The following is a 25,866-nucleotide window of genomic DNA, read 5'->3' on the forward strand; positions in this document are numbered from 1 at the left end:
TCTCCTGATCCTAATCTGAGGGGGGCCTGCTGCTGGGCGCCAGGAGGACCACCACTGGGGACTGCCTCCCTGCCTGGAGGGCATGTGAGCTGGCCCCTGGGCCCAGCCTTTGCCCCCTGACTTTCTCAAGACTTTTTCTTTGCCCTGGAACCCTTGTGCTGTGCCTTTAAACCTTCAAGGGTCTGGTTGTCCCTTTCAGTGCCCAGGTAGCGCAGTACCTTCCCTCCGTGTGCATCCTTGGAGAGGGAATCCCCTGGCGAGGGATTCCTCTGTGAGGGTGGTTGTTGCGTCGCGGTAGCCCACCTCGCTTATTTGCTGACTTTTGGTGCCTTAATGGGTGCCCACCCCGTTTCTACTTTTATGGTGGGTTTCGAGGGTGCCCACCCCTCATTTTGTGCAAAGAAATCACCGCCGTGGCCCGTGGGCGTAGCGTGCTGCAGCCGCGACCCGGAAGTGAAGCCTCATTTGCCCGGTTGTGGGCAGTGTTACGGGCAGAAGTGATTGCGGAGCTCCCCGGCAGGGTGGGGGGAGAGATCCGCAAGTGCTGCCGCAACCAAGGAAGTAAGGCGGAGGGGGGCCCGAGGCACATGGTCGGTGCCTGGCCCAGCCGCCTACCAGACCGCACAGTCCACAACGAAGAGCGGAGACCGCAGGGCGAGGAGTCTGGTGACCGGAAGCAGGAGTCCTGGTGAGTGGGGCTCCGTTTGATCCCACAGCCTGACCGCGAGGAAGAAGACCGTCAGCAGGAGCCCTGGTGAGTGGGGCTCTGTTTTGGCAGTCCTGGGGGCATTTGTTTACTTAAAGCCTGCGAGGCTCTCCTGAGGCCCCAGTTGCGTCTGCAGAGCCCACGAGGGCTCCGGGGGCACCCTTGCTCTTTAAAGGCCCCTTGGGGACCCAGGCACATCCCGTGAGCGGCCCCGGAAGGCAGTGGGCCGCTCCCCCTTCCAACCCAGTTCATGGGGGCATTCTTTCTTTCGAGCCCACGAGAGTCTCAGGGGACATTTGTGATTTTGAGTCCCCCAGAGAGGAACTCCAACAACGCCAGGGGCATCCCTGATTGAGCCTGCGAGGCTCAGGGGCATTCAGTTTTTAGAGCACACGAGGCTCAAAGCGGGCAGCATTGTTATTTGAGAGCCTAGAAGGCTCCTGGGGCCATTTCGTACTTAGAGCCCAGGAGGCTCTAACACCAAGAGGTCCTTGTTCTTTTCAGAGTTCCACGAGTGGGACTCACACGTGATTTGGGGGCATTTCGGGAGGTAGAGCGGACCCGTCTGGCAGCGGGCCGCTCCCCCCACAGTTGGCAGTGTTTATTTAGGGCCCCAGAAGAGAACCAGGAGGCACGCAGGCGCCAGGCTCAGTTTCCCCAGCCGCCCAGAACTTACCGGGCAGCTGCTACGTTTAGGCCCTGGTGAATCTTCTTTGACTGCCTTGGCAGCCTGCCCTAACATTCTGGACAAAGGGCGTTTCAGCCCCTGAGAGGCCAGTTGGCCTGGGGGACAGTTCTACGTGTTTATGCCCTATGTGATTCTTTTGCGCAATTGGGATTACCTGCCTAATGTGATTTCTGCATTATGTACAATGTCTTTGTGCCTATACCTCTGAATGTGTTTTTATGCTTAGGTGGTTGTTTTACCTAGTATAGTTATACTAGTGAGCTCATGGTTCCCTGCGTGATATTTTCCTAAGGTGGTTGGGGTTGCGTAGGAGGTACTTATCTCTTACCAGTGGTTACTGGTTGTGTGCTACATTTGCTATTTGGTTGCTACAGTTATCATAAGTGCTAATTCTACCAAGTGATAGTTCTAAAAGTGCTTATTCCCGACAGTGGTCCCTGTGGCCCGGTCCTGTATATATAATCCCCTGTAAATTCTGCCCGTGCCTATGGCACATTGTAAATTGTGTATTTATTATCTAATGTGTTTGGTATAGTACAAAGGCTATTTTTATATATAACCTTGTGTGGAGTTTCCTTTGTGGTGGGCCTTGGGTGTTGTTGCTGGGTGCGCGCGCAAACGCTTTACACATCGCCTCCGGGATAAGCCTGACTGCTCGTGCCAAGCTACCAAGGGGGTGATCAGGGGTTATCTTGGTGAGTGACTTCCTTGCCCTGACATAGAATGGTGGGTCTGCCTGACTTTAGCGCAAGCCTTAGCCAACCGGAAATCCCATTTCTAACATTGTTGGTCAGCGGTGGGAGAAGGACTTGCGTTTGCGCTGTACCGCAGTGACAGCTGGCTGCACCACAAAACTCTGCATTTTAGATAATCACATTTTGGAGATTATTGTTTTTTGAAGTTCCATTATTTCTTCTCCTATGGGTGTCATTTTTTGAATTGTGTACTCCTGTTTTTAGCTCAGACACCTAGGTTCTTGTGTTAAACTTTTCTCAAGAACGTCCGCCAAAATGGAGCCTGCTTTTGATTTATGTGGTCTGTTTAGATACAGTATGTTAGAGTTGGAAAGGTTCTGTGAAGAGAGAGACATACCGGTGGGTGAATCAGACAACCAGTCCAAACTTAGGGACAACCTAATCCTATGGCAAAAGGATCAATGGGATCTTGAGCGCAGTAAGGAGGAAAGGGCCCGGGCCACACGCCATGAGGGCGGTGGGTCTGAGGGAAGCCCTGAGGAATCTGAAGAGGAGGAAGAAGATGACACTGCATAGATGCCAGTAGATAGTGAAGACCCATAGCTAGGGAGTCCCTTGCTGGGTCCAGGGTCAGGAGCAGCGCCCCATCCCTTTTACTGTCCCCAGAGGAGTGGGTAGATAGGAGTGAAGAAAGGGAGCATCAGCTGGCGTTAGAGAAACTCCGGAAGGAGAGCTATGAGCATATGGAAGCTCAGAAATTGGAGTTGGAGAATAAGAAACTAGCCTTAGAGGAGAAAAAGGCTTATGGGCTCAGGAGTTGAGTCCTCAACAAATTCACACAATACATGCTAAAGAGGGGGTCTCAAGAGTCCTACTGCTTCTTATAGTTCATTCCCATAACCAACCTATTCCTACCATAGTCCCAACCCAGAAACTCGTTTTTTCATCTGTCTAAATATCCATCGACCAATACCAACCATGACACTTTTTCCCATATTAGGACAATTTACATGAAATAAGCCCCCGAACTTCACCCACATGTTAGGGAAGATGAGGCCTCTTTAACCAATAAAGTGATTAATTGGATCAGGGATGTTAGGTAGCTTTACAGTGTTATCTAGTCCGACATCATCAGGCCACCCACCTACAATCACCAGACACCAGATTACATCAAACTGCAATTTATCCACCCTTCAATCGTAAATGGCCTACTCTCTCTACGAGTTTGGAGCCTTCCTCCTTCCATTTCTTCGATTTGGTTTCAATCTAGAGTATTCTCACAGCAGAGGGTTAAGCAATTCCATTCTTCCTCACCACTATCTCGGGTTGACTGACTGGAGTCTGTAAGGATTCCTTCATCAGCATTAGGCTAGGTACCTAAACTCTGTCCATCTCAAGGGTAGCCAACTGGCCCTAGCCCCATTACAACTTTTCCCTTACTGAATTATTCTATCCAGCCCCATACGATCAGCTTGGTGGTGCAGTCATATACTGCTGAAAGCCATTTGTGTCCTACTTCCATTTTAGGGATCCCAGGCTTCCCCCTCAACCAGCTCCAATAACAATCTTATTTTGGTTTCCTGGAATATTGCCATGCTCGGGAGCAAACAGACAGAGGACTGGGGGGCCTTTATCGAGAGGGGCAATATAACTATGTTCCAAGAAACTTGGGTCATTTTGCTATCTCACTGACAAGGCTTTAAACCTTCCATGCTCCAGCTTTTAAATCTGAAGCTGGTAGATCCTCAAGTGGACTCGCTATTGGGTTTACGATCTCCTTGGGCTGCCAAGTAAGACAGCTACCCATTGATTCCCCCGGTCTACTTGGACTTGAAGTTTCCTGTTTCACATCTTTTGAAAACATAATTTCCAGGATTGGGGAGGAGGCAGTCCTGATAGTGGGTGGGGATTGTAATACGAGAGTCACACCTTTATCACTGTTAAGGGAAATAGCAGGAGAGGAAGACCGGTACTGGGGAATACCAGGACCCATAGGTCCCTGCTTAACGACTCTCACCAAGGTGACCTCACAGTTGCTAAACCTCTGCATGTGCTACCATTTGAGAGCCAGTAATGGAACAACCAAGCCAGATGCAGAGAGGTGACCCACTTTTAGAAGGACCTACTATTTCGAGTCATATTATATGCTTGTAGACCTCCGGTCTTGTAAATACCTCATTGATATGGAAGTCTTGCCCCAGTTTAAGAGTGACCATTTTCCCCAGCTCTTTACCCTTCGGTGCAACCTAGATAGTTTAGGTAGGAACCAACGTTTGCCCCTTGGAGACCTAATGATCAGTAACAATCGAAGGAAAGTTAAGTGGGAGAGTTTGGTGAATAATGAGGGGTTTTATGCCCAACTATATATGGACATGATTCCCATCTTGCTTACTACCCTAGTAAAGACCGAGCTCCATGTTCACACTAAGCTTGAGGAAATAAAATTCGTTTTTTTTTTTAAATCAAACCTTCCAACAGGAACTTTCCTCCAGCTGTAGATCACATATGGTTTAATAGGGATTACAGGGTGACGACAGCCATCTAGTTAATGCCCTTAAATGTGGTTGTCCTCAAGAAATCAAGTCTGCTAGAGTACTTCATAAATCCACCCATAAAACATGAAAATAGCTTGGAATACAGCTATCTGGAATGACATTCTAATTGCTGTGTGCTCTTCGAACCAGGCAGTTTTCTGGAAAGCTATATCTCATGGTGCTAAGACAACCTGAATGAGGCCAGAATCTTACATCTTTCACATGATTGGATTAACCACTTCTAATCCTTGTATTGTGAACCCACGTTCTCCCCTAACCCCCACGACTCGGATCATGCTACGTTAAGAACTGTGTCATCTGTAACACCTAGTTCAATTTCCCCAAATTACAACCAACAGGACACTGGTGAATTTTTCACTATGGCAGAAACCAAACTAGCCATCTGCTCTCCGAAGGCTGGGAAGGCCCCTGGGTAAGACAGAATTTTGGAGGACCTATTTATCTCAGAACCTGCCTTTTGGGTCCCCTATTTTAACAGTGTTGCCATCACAATTCCTGTATTCTGCAGAGATAATCCCCATTTTCAAGAAATGGTCTTAAATCTGACCCAGAGATTAATCGGCCTATAAGCCTTATCGACTCAAGCCCAAAAATATTTTGCAAGTTAATTTTAGACAGTATATTAACCTGGATTGATGACAAAAAGATGCTTTCCCGGTTTCAGGTAGATTTTCATCCCAAAACTAGTACAGTCGAGTTTTCTATTTATCAGGTGAAAACAGGTTGATATAAACAAGGGTAGCCTTTATATCACTTTTGTCAACCTAAGAGCAGCATTTGACATGGTCCGCAAAGTATTACTGTATTCATACTGGTCTCTAATGGCACACTGATAACATTCTATTCCACTGTTTGTTGGTTCAGAGTAATGAACAGTGATTGAGATGAATTCAAACACCACTTTCTTGTTGTTCTGTTTAGTTCTATGTTTTTTCCTAAGGTAAGAGTTAGCCAGGTCTCCATTGACCTTACTGGTAGAACACGGTCACTCCATACCTACTAAGCAAAGGATTCCTATCATTGCATTACATTTATTGAAAATTACATTTGAAAAATGCACAAATTATCTCAAAGAGCACATTTATAAACACTGCACACGTAACACATGTAAGTAAATTGTATTACCGTAATATTTAAAAATACGGAGTGCTGGGCTTCGTCATAAGTGACATAGACGGATTTCACACCAATATACTCCACATCAATAGACCGAGGAAACAGGAAGAATACAGCAAGTCCCGAAAGAAGTAAACAAAGGATGACGGAAAATGTCACGTAAAGCTTTCTGAAATAAAAGAAAAGAAAATTAAGGATTGAGGAACATCTGAAGTTTCATGTTATGGTGCATACAAAGCATATGCAACAACATCCACAGCTGAAGTTGTACATAAAGTCCTGTTCAACACTCCCGGGCTGTTCACAGGATTGTAAAAAGGCAAAACCCTGAGAGACACCAAGAAATCGAAAGGCCATTTTCTTTTTAGTCAAGCATTACAGGTAATTAATTATCTTCTTAATAAAAATCACAAAACTTGCTTTAACACTAGGCTCTAGATTTATCCTTTAACATGTTTCCATTGCGTCCTTGATTCGGCAGAACACACAGCCTTAAAGGGTAGTAATAGCTGGACGGTCACTGTGTCCTGGGCCCCACATCAATAGGTCAAAGGTGTGCTCAATTTGAATCAGGAGTTTCTATTTGTAATGCCAAGAAACTTAGTGGGTGGGGTGGGGAAATCAGGAAAACTAAACCATCAAATACCAAAGAGGGAGTAGAAATGCTACAGGGAATTACTGTGACTTGCATTTCCAGAGCTGGCGGGTCTTGGAAATCAGCTGAGTAACAGAATGGCCACCTCCCAAATGTAGCCACCACAATCATTCTCCCCTGAATTGTTTCCTCAAGGAAAATGGAGCGTGAGAAGGCAACCTCTGCTGTGAATGGCTGGGAGTCAGTAGACTTTGACTGCAGATCTGGCATGGGTTGGAACAGGTGGAGAACAACAAGATCCGTAAAGACAGAAACCCAAATAATGGGGAATTTCACTGCTGATGAGGCCCAAGACTGCCTACTAATAACTGAGCCATCGGTGCTCTCTGTAAAATAAGAAAGATAAAGGGAGTGAGATGGTGTAATCCTGGTAAGCCTATTTTTTTGTTTCTTGTTGTATGTTTACAATAACTGTATTTTCTATATTTTTCTTTTTGAGTGTATTGTTTTTTAAATATATTTTGGTATTGTTGTGTTATTGTGTATGGTTGTTTGGATGCATGTGAGGATGGTTGGTTGCTTCAGGTTGATTGGGGGCGGTTGTGTATTTATAATATGTTAATGTGTATTGTATATATTTAAAGAAAATAATTTTTCAATGTCTAAAAATAAATAAGAAATATGTTTTTCAAATAAATTGTTGTGGGACAATGATGTTATATACAAATTAATGGATATACTACCTATGTATTAAGTGTGTTTTCTAGGAGAGGTTTTGTTCTCGTCCCGAAATCCTGGTAACCTACATAACAGACAGCCCGTGCTTTCGGCAGCAGAAAATGGAAGAAATACCATCGAAAGGGTGACGTTTCCTCCTTGTTGGGTGCAAATCTCTGTGGCAACTGGGAGGGGGATGAGAAGTGCAGTGCGTGCTGCTCTGAGAGGCCGATTACTCTGCCCTCCAGATAACATGATATTGATACAGTTTTATCTGGTCTGTGTCACTCTAATCAGGATGTCAGCTACTGTCAACAGGAATGCAGACGACTGCCCTTATCAAGCAGGAAGAGATATGCAACACTTCACACTGCGGGCCAAGTCTTCTGAATGACTGACCAATTACAGTCATACAGTGCTCATTATCAGAGGTACTGTAGGATCAGGATGACGGAGCTTTAGAAAACACCTTCAAGATCATAAAATTACTGTAAGATGCTCACCGTTTCAGCTGTTTTTCCTCTGGCACATAACATGCCACAGAACATGGTGAATGAATGACAGTAAAGACCCTCAAAATGTAGTGGCAAATCTTCTAAATATCTTGGCACATCTGTGTCAAAAAAAGAATGAGGTGACGGTATAATATAAATGGCAAAAAGAGTGGATGGCAGCTATTTTTCTATCAAGATGCAAATTAAAGAGCAAAATGGGAAGACGGATGGGCAAATTCTCTACAGGTGAAAGAAAGCTTTCGGGTGGGTGCGGAAGAAGACAAAAACCATATGGCAAGGATGCTTTTATGATAAAGAGAGATTCTGGGCATCTGTAAGGAAGTAATTTCTCAGCATCGAGAATCCCAGTTTTTTATTTTGCCTCCGAAATACGCATATTGGGACCTCTGCTGTCAGCAATTCGCCCAAATGTAGTCATCGGGTATGAGTTACTTCAGAAAAATGATTTCAACTACAACCTCCAGTGCCCACCATTTAACATAAGGTGGTCTCCTGTGCAGCTGGGGCAAAAGGCTCTGTGCATGTTATGTGTGAACCACCTATAAACAAGCATGTGCAGACTGAGCGAGGAAGGCTGCCCTCTGACTCAGGAAGGCATCTGTGCATGGTTAGTACAGTAGCAAACATGACCCAAAGTAAATTGCTTATAGCTTCCTAATTCAACTAGGACAGAAATAAGAATGGCTGATATGTAAATATGTAGTTTGTAAACCTTTTTTTTAGACTTTTAAATAAAGTATGACTACCTATAAATGTGGACTGACATAAGAAAGGAAAGTAATAGATGTGTCTTTCCCTACCAATGTCTTCATCACCCACACATCTAATGAATTCATTTTAATTTATACAAGATAATTTATGCAACACATTTTCGAAGCCATTTAATGGAATTCAAGCTTCGGGCATACCCTGTTGGGCAAAGTCTCTCTCCTGGCCAGCAGGCAGTTCAGAGCTCACCCCATCCCCTCGCCTCGGAACAGCAGATGCATTCCAGACGTTTACTCGTCTCCTGGCAGAGCAAGAGGGCATGGCGAAAACTCCATAACATAATCAATTCCATCTTTCAACAAGCACTGACAGGATCTGTTCATGTAGGATAATGGGAGAGCTAACAGGTCTCTGGCTCCAGTCACTACATAGTAGTCCCTTTGATGTCTTGGAGGGAGAAAATCAGACTTGAGTAGTGGAAGCCAGCTTGAGAAGTGAGCTGTATTGCGGTTGTCCCTTCAGCTGACATCTTGATTCATCCAAGAATGTTGTGGAGGGAACTTAGACAACCAACGGGCATCTCTCTTTCAGTGTCCTAAAGGAGTGGAGGTGGGATGGGGCATCTTTGCAGTGAATATGGAGTTCCAGCTTCTAGATCGCTCAACCCTTCCCCTACATAGGGAAGAACCTTTGAGAAGATGAGGAGCAGCTGAAGAAGAAGGACAGACCATCACAGTGGATGGACCTCTGTCTAAGCAGAGAAAACCCACCTGGCTGTACTTGAGGGACTTTGTTGGACTCTGTTGCCAGAACTAGCTGTACCAGTACCCCGCCTCTTCCAGAGAAGGTGGATTTGCAAGGGACCCTGAAGGGAGGGGTATTCCTTATCTGGATTGGGCTGTGGGCTGACACACAGGAAGCCTTGGGTGCTTTTGGAGTGCAGGCAGGGAAAGTGGTCTGTCTTGAGCACTGTGGTGTTGCAACAGGAAAACCCCACGTGAGAAGACTACCAAGGGGCTGGACAGCAAGGTAGGTCCAGTGCTATTGCAGCCCATTGCAATCAAGGAGGAAACAACTGTGCCCAAAGCCTGTGAGGAACCACCAAAAAACGATCATGGTAACTTTAGAGGACTGGAAGTCATATTAGACCCCCTCTGGTGGCTAGAGCAGGGCACTAGGTGCAAAACCTGCGTCAATCACCGGAGAGATATTTTAAAAAGTTAAAGCCACTCATGTGTCATTCTAAAAAATATCTCTGCGAATTTCCAGTGGGCTTGCAAGCACCCGCTTCTTCATTATATCCCAGGCAGGATCTTGACTAGTTGGGTCTTCCAGGGGGTCATGGGGGCCTTCAACGCTTTCAGCCTAATTATCCTTTTGGAGATTGGGGTGGAAACAAGTGTCCCTCCATCCCACCGAGAGACCCTGGTGTCCTTGTTGTGAACTCCCACTGGAGGTGCCTTAGGGCCCTGGTCAGATCTCCCGCTCCCGAGGACCGAGGCACGCGAAAACAGGAATGCAGGATCCACCAGCTTCCCCACCTCACATCTGAAGAGCAAGTGCAAAGCAGCGGGAAAGTGTGCTGGATGACCCAGATACACTGTGAAGAGCAAGTTGGGAACATGGTCGCCATCACAAAAAGCCTAAGGCAAATATTGAATCAAAACACAGTCCGGCACATCAAAAGTCTGAAAAAGAACAATTTCGCCACTTCAGCCGTATAGAGAGAACACCGCAGGCTGATGCAAGCCACATAAGGCCTTAGAAAAGCCATAAAGATGTGCATAATAATCCGTAAGGGAAGGGATATTTGGATTTTTCTGGGAGGCTGGCAGTAGTTGAGCAAGTCTCCCTACAACGGCCCTCGCTTTTTTTAAGAGTGGCAACCCAAGTATATCGGGCCAATGAATTAGCAATGCTGCGGGAGGTTTAGGTTTTGCTATGTTTTTTCAAGCACTCCCACAGAGGACTGTTGTCTCTGCATGCATTGGACCCACTGTGCCTCCAAGTGGTGAGAGGTTCAATCAAATGTTAACTAGAAGCACGAGGTATGGCAGGTCAATAAAGAAAGGCAGTGAATGTTCATCATTTAGCCAACATCTTACGCTGTTTTGTCATGTTTAATAGACTGAGTTACAGCTCATAGGCATGGTTTGTTAAAAGTGGAACAACTTGCAATGTTTATTGATATTGAAAGACTCAAACTTTTTATTTTGCTTGTTTGTATTGTATATCTCTTTCATGGCTCGGATTGGCCGAATAAAGATTTCTTGAACTGAATTGAAAGGCTCATATTTTCAATTTGTTGATGAATGAGGAACACTATGGGACAAACACAGTAAATCAAACTTTTATATCTGCATACAAGACTTGCTCTAATCATATCTGGCAGGTATTGTGATTTTAGGATTAGGGACTACTGGTGCACACACCTTTGTAAATGCCCCTGTCCTATTGGTTACTTGTTCTTCTTTTCACTCTGTATCCAAATTGCCTTTCAAGCTCTGCAGCAAGTTGACCATGAGGTTTTACTCCACAAGGGCTATATTCCCAATCACTGTACTAGCTACTCCATAGTCGGTCTATGGGAATAGCATATTGGGTTTTTATTCCCATACATCTTATAGCCTTCTCTAAAACACCCACCTTGCCACTCTCTAAGGATTCTGTGGGATTTAGTGGTGAAACAACTTTTGTGCAAGAGCAACCTTATTTTCTAAACATATGTAGACAAATATGAACATGGAACAGCAGACACCTTTAGTTTCACTATACTCTTACATCCAAACGAGCTACTTTGATTGTGCCATGGGGGCACTCAACCGGTTACTACCACCTGTGCTGTTTCCCACTTCTTCAACTAGAGAGAAACCTCTATGCCAAGCAAAGGCTTATACAGACATTCCCCTGCCTAAAGCACCACACCAAAGTGTCTTCATATTTATAGATACCCACATTGTTTACAGTATAAACAAGCAGGATTTTTGTGCATGAGCATTGTTTATTCCAGCATTGGAAATCTGTAATGCCTGAATTTTACAAACTCCATGAGGTAAGTGAAGAAGTTTAAAAACACAAATCAAATACATCCCTATTCTGAACCTCCTTTTTTTAATAACAGTTAAAAAGTCTAGAGGAGAAACCATCAACTTGAGAAACTACTGCCATCCTTCTCCTTCACGTACATATTAGGGGATCAATGCAACTTCCTTTAACCCTTTTCAATTTACGCATACTTCTTTGTTCTCTGTTAAACTCAGGAGTATCAGTTTGCCAAAGTTATAGAAGTTGCAGAAGTATTTCCAAATAACCATTGATGGGCACCAACCATGAGCATTTCACTTAAAAAAAAAAACCAATATATACTGGAAACTAGAGACTAAATTGAGTTGTAAACAGTGACATAGAAAAGGCGACAAATAACCATCCAATAAACGTAGCAAAAACGAAATGCCTATTTACTTTTCAAAAGATCAGCATTTAATCTGGTAATCAGCTTGCAAGAATCAACATGGGGAAACCAAGGTCTATCCCTTAATGAATTACAGCCAACTGTATCTAAAAGAGTACAGATATTTGGAAAATAGGTAGATGGGCAGGGATGGCACTAGTGGTGTTACAGAGCAGTAAAGATAGGGGCGAGACACTTCGAATTCAACCTTGTTAACTGCAGAGCCCTGGACGAAGGACCTCTATTGGTCCGAAATGCACTGTGGATTTTGAAATGCACTATATCGGATGAGGAATTTGGATAGCACTTTTAGATACGTTTATAATGAAACCATGAGAAAAAAAACATATAATAACAATTGGGAACTCAGTAGACTCAATTGATTATAAATAGATTATAAATGGTTTACTCATCATGAAGATGGAGTTTGGATTCACGGATTAAACTAAGAAACCTACTAGGGACAATAGGTAGTGCCAACGGGATATACCATCCTAGAAAGGATTGAGTGTCAAGATCAATGGGATCTTGGATGAAAAAACTGAATATTAAATGAGGGATACCTGTGGCTACGAGAGGTAGCATGATGCTGGATCTAGGAGGAAATGTTGATAATGACAATAGAGGTAATGATGGGGAGATAAAAGCAGTATACACAGAACAGGTACAGAAAGTCTTATACACAATTTGCAAAGGTGTAGACATATGAAAGACCTCGAAACTCAGATTTGGTAATGGGATTGGCTCTAAAATTAATGACAAGAGATGAAGAGGTTTAAGGGACTGGAAAGATTAATAGATCAGAAAAGATCCTGTTATGTGAGATGAGCATAGCAATCACTGTTTGGATGATAGAGTGTTTCAAGGGATCTATTGTTGAACCGTAGTAAAATCAAATCAAATGGGTAAAGGGGGTATGTGGTACATAAATGATGATGCGTAGTCCAGGTGTAGTAGTAGATCCCTCTTTATTAGCAGGAAGTTAGGTGGCAAGTTACAAGATGTGAAGATACAAGGAGAAACCCCAACAGGAGAGAGCTACCAGCTCCTCAGCCTCGGATGACCAACTGACAACCTCACCACAGTAAGGCACTCAAACATTCCATGATGTCGCAGGACATTCTGATAAAGTGGTAGAGAGGGAAAAGATATAGAAACCATTTACCACACATCCTCTTCCGTTAGCGAACAACAGCAAGTAAGAAGTTAAGACGGAGCAGAAGGATTCAGAGGCGACTGAAGACACAAGAGCTAATCAAAGGGACAAATTGAAAAGCAGGAAACTCAAGCGTGAAAGCAGAAACAAAGGAAAATTAAAAGAGGCATGTAGAAAGATATTCTTAAGATGCACAAATGGTCATGGTTGGACAAAACACAAGAATGCAAATTACATAACATGCCCATCCACCCTCCTTAATAAAACAAGGTAGCGATCCTGGTAAACCAAGTAGGGTGTAACAACTAAATGACAAAATGTGTGCAGATGGAAGTAAGCACAATAAGATGAACTAGCAACCTACACAGAAAAAGGGGAAGCCTTGCAATAAAGACTAGTGCATGATGTGCACTAACAACCTCCCCTCCAAGAGTACACCTAGAAAGGCAACCTTTAAACTGTGGAACAAAACAACTCCCCAGGAAAGGGTACACCAGAGGATGCTAACGACCCTGGAAGAAAGAACACAGTAGCCACACACTAACAACTGTGACGCAACAACACCAAGAGGTAGCGCTGACCACGCACCCCGCCTACCCGAATAGAGTGATGCAACTTAGAGAATCACAAACAACTTCCCCTAACAAAAGGGTACACCATTGAACAATGTAAAAATTGTTCAACGTAACATCACCTAATGGTGGCGCTGACCACGCACACCGCCTACTCAAGAGAGAGAAAAAACACAATAGTCACACACTGACAACCTCCCCTGAAAAAAAAAGGGTACACCTTGCAAAACAACGCAAGAATAGTGTGACACAACAACAACGCAAGAATAGTGTGACACATCAAAGTAGACACAAACTAAAAACCTCCCCTAACAAAAGGGTACACCTTGCAAGACACCCTAGCTACCAAATTAGGGTACGACACAGGATACACACCCTGAAAAACCAAGACAACAACATCCCCTATGCAGGGTACACCATAAGGAACAACATCACCCTTGAAATCAAAATTGGGCCTTGGCTGGCCCCACAACCTCCCCAAATGAGGGTACACCGTAGGATTAAGATGTTGCCCTAGGAAACCAAACTCCCCACGAAAGGGTACAACAAAAAGTACTAGACCACCTAGAGAGAGTTCTGTAAAACTCTAGGTGAAGGTCAATGCAACCACCACAGCAGAAGACACAAAACGCAAAATACACAATGGGAAAAACACTCGATGAACCTCCCAAAGATAGAGCGTCCAGAACCAGAGACTATATACAAACACACGCCCACCCACAACACGTACTGAGAAATTAATAATTTAAAGCATAACCCAATAAATAAACAAAAAAATATATAAGCTCCGGTGAGCGATTTCTCACCCGAGATCCTCGTAGACTGCTGCAGGTAGTGACATGCAACCCCAAGATATGCAAACAGCAAAACATGGACTAGTAATAAGGAGCAGAAACAAAATCGAAGCTTGAGCTCCGGTGAGCGGTTTCTCACCTGAGGTCTGCAGGCAAGTCCTGGAAACTAATGACGTTCTGATTAACATACACACGAGCAGCGTGAATATTTCGCTGAAGCAAAGATCGGGTGCTGTTGTTGTTTCTCTCCTGTTTACAGCAATTCCAAAGAACAGATGCGCAGTGTAAACTTGAGTCCGCTACAGAGGAGACCGATCAGCGTTGAATTTCCACTGAAGACCAATTAGACGAACAGGTTACTATGGTAATGAAAAATGGCTTCCTTTGTGACGTGTGCACAGCGAAGAACAAAGATTGGTAGAAGTCCCGTAACCAAGCGTGTGACCTCAGCCGGAAAGAAAGGGACAAATAAAAAACACCTGATTGGAGGCTTGAATAGGCGTCATCGATTCCTCCCACCAACTCCCTTACACATTCCAAAGCGTCATCAGAAAGGCAGAGGAGAGCGGGGAGTGCAGAGCGGATGCGAAGAAAAATGCTGTTGGTATTGAATGAGCGGTCTCGCGACTTTGACACCAAACAGGTAAACCACAGTCAACTTTGGTGCACTTTAAACTTGAGACTAACAAACCAAGTATGTAGCGTACAAACAGCATAATAGACTTCGTGACCCTTCGCTCAAGAAAATAGATGCTGATGAGTTGAAACACTCAAAACTTCTGCACAGTCACTTTTAAATAATAAAGATTAAATCTCTCACCAGATTGTAGTCAGTTTCTTAACGTCTTCATAGATGAGGACAATGATCGTTTGAGAGAGAAATAACAGCCTCAAATACGTCGTGTGTTGGCATGTTCGAAAGATGGCAGTTAAACTGTCATTAATGTGTGAGCCATGTTGAACACTAAAGTAGACAAGAAAAATACATCGAAATCCAGGTTAAACACGTTTTTCCATAGATGCATGTCAGGTCCGATACTACGGATAGTGGTGGCTGTTGTGAAGGGAATACTGGTTGCGCCAGGCACATCCATGAAAGTAAAAGCAGGAAGCGCTCACAGAAGAAACGTGCCCACACTGTGGGAGAACACAGCTGTCTCACCAGTCCCACAGTAATTGTAGCGAGGGCGAACTGTCAAGGTGCAAAAGCAACAGAAACACAGCAGGTTGATCAGGCCAGCTGGGTCTCACTCGCTTTTATGGCTGGAGGCAGACAATCTCCAGATGACAGCAAGATGGCAGTTAGATCCTTCACAAAACAAACGCCCAGGATACAGGCTGTCCAAGGTGAAAAGGACACTGGTGGGGTTTACTGGGCGTTTCTCCGATTCCAAGAAATTATTAGTTTTCTTCAGTTTTACACATTAACTGAATCTTAGAACAGTCCTTAGTTTCTTAAATGATGAGTTTCAATCCTCTTTCCTTGCAGCGTTGATTAGTCCAAGAAACTTCGCCAAACTGTGGTACATAAATGATGATGCGTAGTCCAGGTGTAGTAGTAGATCCCTCTTTATTAGCAGGAAGTTAGGAGGCAAGTTACAAGATGTGAAGATACAAGGAGAAACCCCACCAGGAGAGAGCTACCAGCTCCTCAGCCTCGAAAGACCAACTGACAACCTCACCACAGTAAGGCACTCAAACATTCCATGATGTCACAGGACATTCTGATAAAGTGGTAGAGAGGGAAAAGATATAGAAACCATTTACCACAGGGTATCTATGGACGTGAGTGGGCAGGCAATGCAGATTGGTGGATGCCATTGTGCAGGAAAATGCTTCAAAGAATAAGAAGGGGTAATGTCCACAATGAGAGCCTTATCATCAGTCTGTACATCTTATGTTGTTATCTCCAAGTAGGTTGTAAATAAGATTATTCATCATGAAGTTATTAGGCAACAGACTGGTAGCAGGGGAGGGAGGATATACGTTGCAGAAATATGTAGCAAATTAAGCATTTAAGATTGGGCTCGATTAAATAGAAGAAAGACAGATGCAACAAGAAATGATACATGGGGAGAACCCCTTGTAAGGGGCTAATTTAACCATTTTATGTCAGAAAGATAAAATCACAAGCAAGCCACCCTTAATCACTTGGATAGGAAAAAGAGAGGAACCCAAGGAAAGATTAATCACACATCACAATGGCATTTATTAAACATACTTTCTGGTCTGTGGATTGTGATCATGACCAAAGTAAATCAGAATAACCTTGAAAAGAGTTTGCAGTGCTGGCTTCTCCACTGATGTTCATGACCTAGCGCCCATGAGCTAAAGATCCAGCAATGTGCAGCAGAAAGCTCCTACGCCACTAAGACATTGATGGCTTGACAGGCGGTTATTCAGCAGATGGGTAAGTGTTGCTCTTGCACTGTACATCCTACAGAGGTTGGGTTCAGAGGTGGTCAGTAAAGTACTTTTTTGAAGTTACTCAAAGTGTGTTTCTTGCAGCAATGTAGCGATTTTTGGAGTCCTGCATTAATCGTGATGTAGAGCACTAGGAGTTATTTATTTGTGAAGAAGCACACAAGGCAGAATCAACAGGATACACCCATCAGGGCCCGAAGGAATAAGCAGAGAAAAATATATATATTTGCACAGACAGCCAAAGTTAGGTACTTGACTCTATAATACTCAAAGTCTAAGATGTGCAGTGAAAATTGAAGCCAACTGTCGGAAAAAAACAGGCATTAGAAAACCGGCAACATTAAGCTACTACCCACAACATTTGACTGTTGTAACTTGTAAGGTGCTCATACGAGCCCCATCACAGCCATTTCTACCTTTATTTATTATTTTATTTATTTTGGAATTTATAGAGCGCACGGCTACCCCAGAAGGGGTGTCCCGGCGCTGACAACCAATGAGCTCAAGGACAAGAGGGGGAGCAGGGAATCAAGAGGAGAACAACCAAGTCTTTAGTTTGCGGCGAAAGATGGATTCAGTGGGGGTAAATCTTAGCTCCAAAGGAAGCTTATTCCATAATCTGGCTGCAGCCACTCCAAAACCTCTGCCGCCTACTCTAGATAGGCGGAAGCGCGGAACGATCAGAAGACGCAGACTATTAGAGCGTAAGGATCTCACAGAGTGTGATAGAGCAATCCTTTTTTTCAAATAGCCTGGGCCGAGGTTGTTCAAGGCTCGGAAAGTAAGTATCAGAATCTTGAACTGGATACGTTTAGTGATAGGGAGCCAGTGCAGTTGTTTACGATAGAGTGCTACGGATTGACGGTAAGGAATGTTACCTATCAATCTGGCCGCGGCATTCTGCACGATTTGTAGGCGTTCAATCTGATAAAGGGGAGCACCTACGCAGAGACTGTTGGCATAGTCTAAGTGGGATGTAATCAGAGATTGAACCACAGTTCTGCGAGCATTCAAAGGGAGGAAAGGCAAAATTTTTTTTATCATACCCAGTTTTGCAAAACAGGCAGATGTGGTTTTGTTAATGTGAGGAGCACAGGAGAGGGTGTTGTCGAACTGGAAACCCAAGTTACGAACAGTAGTGGCTGGAATCGGGGGGGGATCAAGGACCGTTGGCCACCAAAGGCTAGAGGGAATGGACGTTTTCTGATTAAAAAACATTACCTCTGTTTTATCTGTATTAAGCCTGAGGTGGTTAGTGGTCATCCAGTTGCAAATGTTATTAAGGCACTGACGGAAGTTGGCAAACGAGGTGTCAGAGTGATCCCTAAAAGAAAACACTAGCTGAGTATCATCAGCGTAGGAGATCACTCTGACTCCCCAAGATTCTACCACTTTGGCCAGGGGGGCAAGATACACATTAAATAATAAAGGGCTCAGAGCCGAGCCCTGGGGAACACCACAGAGAAGGGGTTTCTCAGCAGATGTAAAAGGTCTTAAAAAGACCCTCTGAGTACGGTCCTTCAAAAAAGAACTGATCCATGCCAACACAGTACCTCCTAAGCCCACCTGGCTCAGGCGATCTAGAAGGATCGTATGAGAAACCGTGTCAAAGGCGGCGGATAGGTCGAGGAGGACCAACATGGCCTCCTCGCCCCTATCCACACACTCTCTGACAGTTTCGGAGACTTCCAGCAGAGCCGTCTCCGTACTGAAGCCCGCTCTAAAACCCGACTGGGAATCATGAAGGAGTAAATTAGACTCCAAAAATTCAGCCAGCTGCAGTTGAACTGCTTTCTCAAGGATCTTAGCCGACTGAGGGAGGAGGGAGATGGGCCGATAGTTAGGGAAAAGGCCAGGATCTGAATTCGCCTTTTTAAGGATCGGGACCAACATGGCCTCCTTCCATATAGAGGGGAACTGGCCCGAACCAAGAGAGCAGTTCCAGATATCAAGGAGAGGCTCAATCAATATAGGGGCCAAAATGCCCAACATTGTGGCCGGGATCAGGTCCAGGGGGGAACCAGATTTGCATTGGGTAATTAATCTCTGAGCCGATTCAATAGTCATCTCCTTGAAAGATTCTAGGAGAGTATTTACCTCGTCAGTCTCCCTAGGAGGTGATGAAATACCTACTACAGGGAAGGAAGACCTGATGGTCACGATCTTCTCCTGAAAATATTCCGAGAGACCATTACATAGTGCCTGACTAGCTGGAATCTGGGAGGATAAGGCAGCAGGATGCGAGAAATCCTTTACAATTTTAAAAAGAGCTTTAGAGGAGTTCTTAGACTTCTCAATTTGAAGAGAGAAAAAGTCTCTCATAGTTGACCGTTTTAAGGAGAGAAATTTTCTCAAAGCGGCTTTGTAAATGGATTTAGCCTCAGGATCGTAATTTTTACGCCATAGACGCTCAAGTTTTTTACAACGGCTCTTCTCCTCCCTAAGAGTCGAACAGAACCAGGGAGAGGAAGGACGGGATCTAGCAGACATGACAGATTGAAGGGGTGCAATAGCATCTATGGCGCTCAGGAGAGTAGCGTTAAGCTTAGACACCCTTTCGTCAACAGTGTTACTTGACGAGGGTTCATCGCCGTAGAGCAGGAGAGGACCTAGAGTGGCACAGGTAACTTTGTGCCATTTTCTCCCATGCTCCTTATTGAGTGCAATTGGTGAAGGTGCCAAGGTGAGGGTGAGATCAAAGGGCAAGAGATAATGGTCCGACCAGATAAGCGGGAGGGGAGGGTGAAGCATAATGTCCAAGTGCCTTGAGAAAATAAGATCCAAGGTATGGCCGGCTTTATGCGTGGGGCCCTGAACTATTTGAGATAAATTTAGGCCTTTCAAGGAGTCCAGAAATTGGGTGGCCGGGGCACATAGAGGATCATCCACATGTAAATTAAAATCCCCGAGCACAATGAAATTTGAGTGTTTAAGGGACAGATCTGCAATCAAATGTACCAGCGAAGAGAGAGAGCTAGACGAGGCAGTAGGTGGATTATAAACCAAAATCCCGGCTAAAATGACAGCCGCAGAATCTGCCAGGGTGAAGTGCAATGCTTCTATTTTTCCAATATTTTCAAGTTTGGTGGTAGTCACCTTGAAATGGGCCTTGGCTATAATAGCAATGCCACCACCCATTTGTCCACCTACACGATGACAACCTTTAAAAAGGTAGCCCGGAGGCGTAGCCAGAAGAATATCAGGGTTCGAAGAATCCTTCAGCCAGGTCTCAGTGAGAAACAGTACATCCCAAGCATCAGAAGTAAGGGAAGACCAGATCTCCCCAGCATGGCGTGGCATTGAGCGGCAGTTGAGTAACGCAATTTTAAGCGGAGAAGCTCGTATATGCCGCTTATTCAGATTACCATGCTGAGAAACAAGTTTTCTAGCAGGTAGCAATCTGAAAGTACATAGCGGACATTCAAACGAGGATTCCTCTAATTGACTCGGGCAACATGGAGGGGTCAGAGTACACACCCTCGGGCGCAGTTGTAATAGTGCTGTGTTAGACCAGGTAACGCTAGGAGCCCCTGAGAGGCGGGCAGGGGGACCGGCACTAGGCGCGGGCCAGGCGCGGACGGGTGCAGACGGGCTTGCCTTAGGCGCGCCTTCGGCGCGCCAACGGCGCGCCCGCTGCGCCCGCCCGCTGCGCGGACGAGAAGTCCAATTGTTTATATACATAGGGAGGGTGGGAGGCGGCCAGAACTGGACCGCTACCCTGCCTGTCCCAAGATGGCGTCTGTCCCTCTCCGTGCCGGCGTCAGCGTCAAGATCGGCTGAACCGGTGGGGAGAGGCGTGCAGGAATCCTCCGGCGATATAAGTCTCGCCTTAGGTAAATGCTCCTTTTGTTTACCAATGGCCAACAAAGTTACAAGGACTTTAACCAGGGTGTTCGGTAAGCACCAAGAGCACAATTAATCAGGGGTGTACACAACACCAATCTCATCACCATCACACGTTTAAGTTTAAAACGTAGCTCACATTTCTGACAGTACTTACGTTCTCCTTGGCCGCAACCTCTGATCACTATATGGAATTAGTGCAACCAACTGATTTTCCTGCCCTGCAAAGACATAAGGAAAGTAACAGTAATTAAAAAAATTATGTTCGAACATTTGTGCGCGCCAGACCGTCAAGATCCTTAGCACCTTATGGGTCTGGCAACTTCATATATGACAAATGCGGGCTCTGTAATAAAGTACGAAGTTAGTAAAAACCAGGCAAACACCTTCATAGGTTGTTGTCCTGTCAATCACACGAAAAGCAATGCAAGAGTTTATATAATCTCCAACATTGGTCATCTTTTCTCATGAATTTCGGAACACTGGGTCCAGTTTAAACAACACTTGCCATTACTTTCTTATTTTTGCCACCACAATCACTAATTATTTAGTAAACGTAGAACATTTATGAATCGAATCAACTTATAATTTTGCTTGGTTTTCATAATTTTTTATCAAGTTACATAAACAATGCGCCATTGGTCCGCTATGAAAATAGTTAGTCATCTCAGCTTGTTCAATAGGTACAAAGTCAAAATTCTGTTATTGATTTTAGTACCAAAACTGAGACCATAACCAATGAATTACAAAGTCATATAATAAATAACCCTTCCTTATAGATTGCAATGGGGACCTAAAATACCAAATCCATACAATGTCTAAAATCAAGATATATCGTATCGTTTGGTCAAGTTCGTCAATATAACATTCTTCTGTTTATGGTATAGAAACTGAATACCTTGCAAAATCAATACAAATTTGAATGAATGACTGAAACAAATTTATAAAGCGCTCAAAGACCAAAAGGTGTCACGGCACTAGAGGTAAAGGATGCACCTAAACTAGGGCCCGGAAAGCAACCATATATGACCAAGCGGAAGCAGAATCAGACTGTGGAAGAAAGCCAGGTTTTAAGGGACTTTCTGAAGGCCAGATGATTCACAAGGCTTGGCATGGAAGGGTGTTCCACAGCTTATCCCTGGCCACCAAGAAGGATCTTCCTCCCACATTACCTTCCAGAATTTCGAGATCCTGAGCAGTACGGGGCTTTATGAAGTAATACTTAGGGCCTTAAACCTGATTCGCTTGCTAACTGGAAGTCAGTGCAGCTTCGCAAGTTCCACAGAAACTGACTGATACTTGAGAGGTTCTAAGCCTTGCTGGTGCATTCTGAGCGTTTGAAGATTCTTTAGGTAATACCTCTTGATATTTAGATAGAGTGCATTGCACTAATCGATTCTCGAAGAGATCAGTGCCCAAACTGCTGTTTTGTGGGCTGATTGTGGGATGCAAGTAAATACTTTCCGCAATATTCTGACTATATTAAACAAGCATTGGCATAGCCAATAGGTCCCGCTTTTGGGACCATATAAGTATGTAGTTATGCAGCATAATATCCTTGGTGCAACAACATCAACTGTTGCATGGCTAAACGCTTATAAGGTCCCAAAGGCAAGACCTATTGGCTATGCCAATGCTTGTTTTATACATGGTACAGTGCAAATGGCAAAAAGCCATTCGGTAGGAGCCACACAGAACAAAGGCAGCATACCTGGTTAACCAATGCTCCAGGCTAAAACCACACCTGAAGCAATCAACCAATGCATGTGGTTCTAGAGACATCTGCGGACATCTAAAGAACGAAATCTTATTTTCCTTCCACAAAACCATCAGCAATTAAAACCTGAAAGTAATGCTATATTTCACCTTTGTAATAGAATAGTTGCGTACTGCAGATAACTAGCACAAGAACCTGTCAGATAAAACAAGTCAAGCTCGTGTATTGGTCACTGCACAAGCCCTGAGCTCACAGTCCTGGCATAAATCAGCAGAAGGAGGAACACGCAGCACCGTTTTGTTTAACCATGTCAGATGAAGAAGGATAAATAATACAGTATCGGACTCTGCATAATCAATCAACAGCAATACCAGTTGATCAACGACCTCCCCAAGAATAGCGAAACACATTGCAAGAGGCATGCAGGCGAAGCAAAACCTTTTATAAATGGAAGGATTGATGCCAGCTCACTGCAAACGACAGACGATAATTTAGATAGACTTCGGAATAGTTGAATTCATGAGCTTGAAGGGTTGCCATCATTAGAAAATACAAAATGCTAAAAATACAAAAGCTACACAAATCAAATTAGCAAATAATAGTACAGTGACAACTATAGCAATCGGTGACAGGGGTGTGTGGATTCTGACAGTTCAATGAGTTGTGAGGTGGCAAATAACACAAGATCTGCCAATTTTTAAAGGAATTGAAAAGAATATGGTTGGTAGATCTGAGAACTCGGCAATGGGAAAAAAATAGCAAGTAATGGAAACTAAAAGTACAGAGGAAAGACGGGGACACTTACTGCAACAAAAGGAATCAACATGGACAGACGCAGGGTGAACATGTAACCTGAGATGAGAATGCACACGTGCGGCCGCGAACGGGAGGTGCAGGCGCGCAAAAGTGGAATGCGAAAGTGAAACTGATCACGCTCTCGATGGCGCCTCGGATGGTGAAAGCTGGCAGGTGTGCGCTCGCACGTAATCGCAAGCGCTAGGCCATCAAAAGCATGGGGTAGCACTTTGAAAACCCCGCTTACTAAATGTTTCGCAGAGCAGCGCATGCGCTGGCTCAGGCGAGACCTAAAAAGGATGAAACTGTCCGGCTCAACTGTAGATCAAAAGAAAATACCATGTCCAAGATTTTTTGTAGATTTCACTAGAGGAGGAAGACTTCCCAACTCATCTGGCCACCACTGCTGTTCCAGACTGAAGATTGACCTCCAAAGATAATAACCTCAGCTCTATCAGCATTTAACTTAAAGCAATTAGCTCTCATCCAGACAGAGATTGCCTTCATACAGTTCTTAAAATTAATTGCTATTAAGTGCCCATCCTCTGTAATCGACACAATGATCTGTGTTTAATCAGTTTAAGAAAGCACCTGAAGACCAAAGGATCAGATCAACTTGGATGGGGGGGGTGGTGAGTGGAGGGGGGGGGGGGGGGAGGACACAGAAATTGAACAACGTGGGACTTAGTGAGGACCCCTGTGGTACCCCACAAGGAAGGGAAAAGAGGTTCAATTTCATCTGACCACAGAGAACAGTGTGTTTGGACCTTAAGAATAACCTTTTTATTTTATTTATACGGTTTTATATAGTGCGAACTAGACCCTGGAAGCGTATCAGAGCTCTTTAGAAATGTTACATCAAATAGAAATTGCGATAAACTAAGAACATATATACGAGTAGATAATAGGAAAACATAAATGTTATCAATACTCATTGTAGAAGGTATTAAAGAGTGCGTTAGCAATTCGCAGTTAAGAATCAAACGTAGATCCTGGTTGTGAGCTGCGTCTGATTAGTTCCCAACTAGCTCAAGAATTGGGATCAGGGTAGAATTTTGTTCATAGTTTACCTTCTTTTTTTTAAGGAAGTGATTGAGGGGTCTAGGTGTTTCAAATCCCAGGTGCTAGCCCGGAGAAGGTACAGTTTTAGGTTTTCTTTTTCCGAAATGTTGAGGTTTCAGTAGCATGGTGCTGGTGCTTCTCGAGTTCTGCCACCACCTTATAATTCCAATTTATTGGCTACATGCTTTGGAGTGTTGAAGTGCAGGGCTTTGTGTGTCTTGCAAGCTATTTTTTGTGGTTTTTTTGCCTCATAAGGGAGCCAGTGCAGTTTCTTTAGATCCGGTGCGAGACGTTTGTTCTTTTTGGAGCCGGTGACTAGTCTTGCAGCAGTGTTGAGGGAGGCTCTTAGTGGAGCTAGTCTGGATCTCGGCAAACCACATAAGGTTGTGTTACCATAGTCAATTCTGGGTATCACTAGAGCTTGCACAGCTGTTTTGAGGTGGTCGGCGGTGAGGAACGGTTTTAGTTTTCTAAGAATGTCCATATAAAAGCTTGCTCCTCTGGTGGCTGTGCTTATGTGTTCCTGCATGGTGAGATTCTTGTCCAGTGTTATTCCCAGTGATCTTGTTGAATCTATGATGTGCGGTCTGCAGTTGAAGGCTGTTAAGTGTTTCATCAAATTTTAAATCTCACAAAGTCCTTGTAGTGCGGAAATTAGGAGTAAATCGGTTTTGAGCGTGTTACGTTTCAGGTGGTTTTTCTTCAGCCAGTTGCGTTTTTTAGGAGAGTTGTGTTGAGTAAGTGAATATCATCTGGGGATGATAGTTTTAGGTATAGTTGGGCATCATCCACATGCATGTAGTAATGAAAGTTGGAGAGCTTCAGAATTTCGGTTAAAGGCTCCATGAATAGATTGAAGAGGGTAGGTGGTAATTAGGAACCCTGGGGGACTCCCAAGGTGACCGGCTTTTTTGTATACAGCGATTCGTTAATCTTGATTCTTTGAGTTTGGTTGTCTAAGAAAGAGGCAAAACACTTTGGGACAGCCCCTGATAAACCCATTCCATGTTTAAGTCCAGGAGATTCAAGTTTGACCGTATCGAAGGCTAAGGATAGGTCTAGGAGGATTAGGAGGCAAGATTCATTTTGATCTAGGATTCGGAGTGCATCATCGACAATGTGTGTTAGGGCTGTTTCTGTACTAAGGATCTGCCGGAAGCCTGATTGGAACTGGCCAATGAGGTCAAATTGAGCTGTGCGGCTGCATAGTTGGGAATGGACGTATTTCTCCAGTAGTTTTGCTGGGGCGGGAATAGTGGACATTGGACAGTAGTTATGTGGGATTTTGTTGTCCGCTGTAGGTCTTTTTAGAATGAGGGGTTAACTGTCCTGCTTTTAGGCAGTTCAGTAGTGAGGCATTCACTATCTTCGTCCAGAGGGGTATTCGAGAAGTTTGATCTCGCTGAAGATGTTGGCTGGAAGAAGTTCGCAGAAGTGATTTGATGGTTTATCTGTTGTTAAGATCTTAAGGATGCAAATGACACACAACTGATGGACGGAATGCAGAACAAATCAAAACATTCACCCCCAATCCGAGATCTGGGTTAAATCCATCATTCTTTTAGGCGACACTAGCACACTTTTATTTTAATCTATTCACATGTTTTACCAGAATAAAAGCCGATACGCGCAGAGCCCAGCTATAGTCTTCCTTTACAGTTCCTGCCCTTTGTTTAATGCAACATCGTTTTTGAACTGAAGGACAACAAAAGGAGAAAACAATAACCTATTTCCACCTGAATCATTTTGAAGCCAGA

General features: G+C 44.2%; 1 protein-coding gene across 2 annotated transcripts in view; it reads right to left on the bottom strand.

The window, feature by feature from the left end:
- The window catches only part of TMEM106B (transmembrane protein 106B), a 111,832-nt gene that overhangs the window by 47,294 nt on the left and 38,672 nt on the right, over nucleotides 1-25,866 (bottom strand). For both annotated transcript variants that reach the window (XM_086941981.1, XM_086941982.1), the window contains exons 3-4: nucleotides 20,693-20,756; nucleotides 5,770-5,929 (exon numbers count right to left, since the gene is read on the bottom strand). In XM_086941981.1, the coding sequence (XP_086798107.1) occupies nucleotides 5,770-5,929; nucleotides 20,693-20,756 (224 nt within the window). The remainder of the gene's footprint in view (nucleotides 1-5,769; nucleotides 5,930-20,692; nucleotides 20,757-25,866) is intronic.

The sequence above is a fragment of the Lissotriton vulgaris genome, chromosome 10, assembly GCF_964263255.1.
Source record: "Lissotriton vulgaris chromosome 10, aLisVul1.2, whole genome shotgun sequence".
In the NCBI taxonomy this organism is placed as follows: domain Eukaryota; kingdom Metazoa; phylum Chordata; class Amphibia; order Caudata; family Salamandridae; genus Lissotriton; species Lissotriton vulgaris.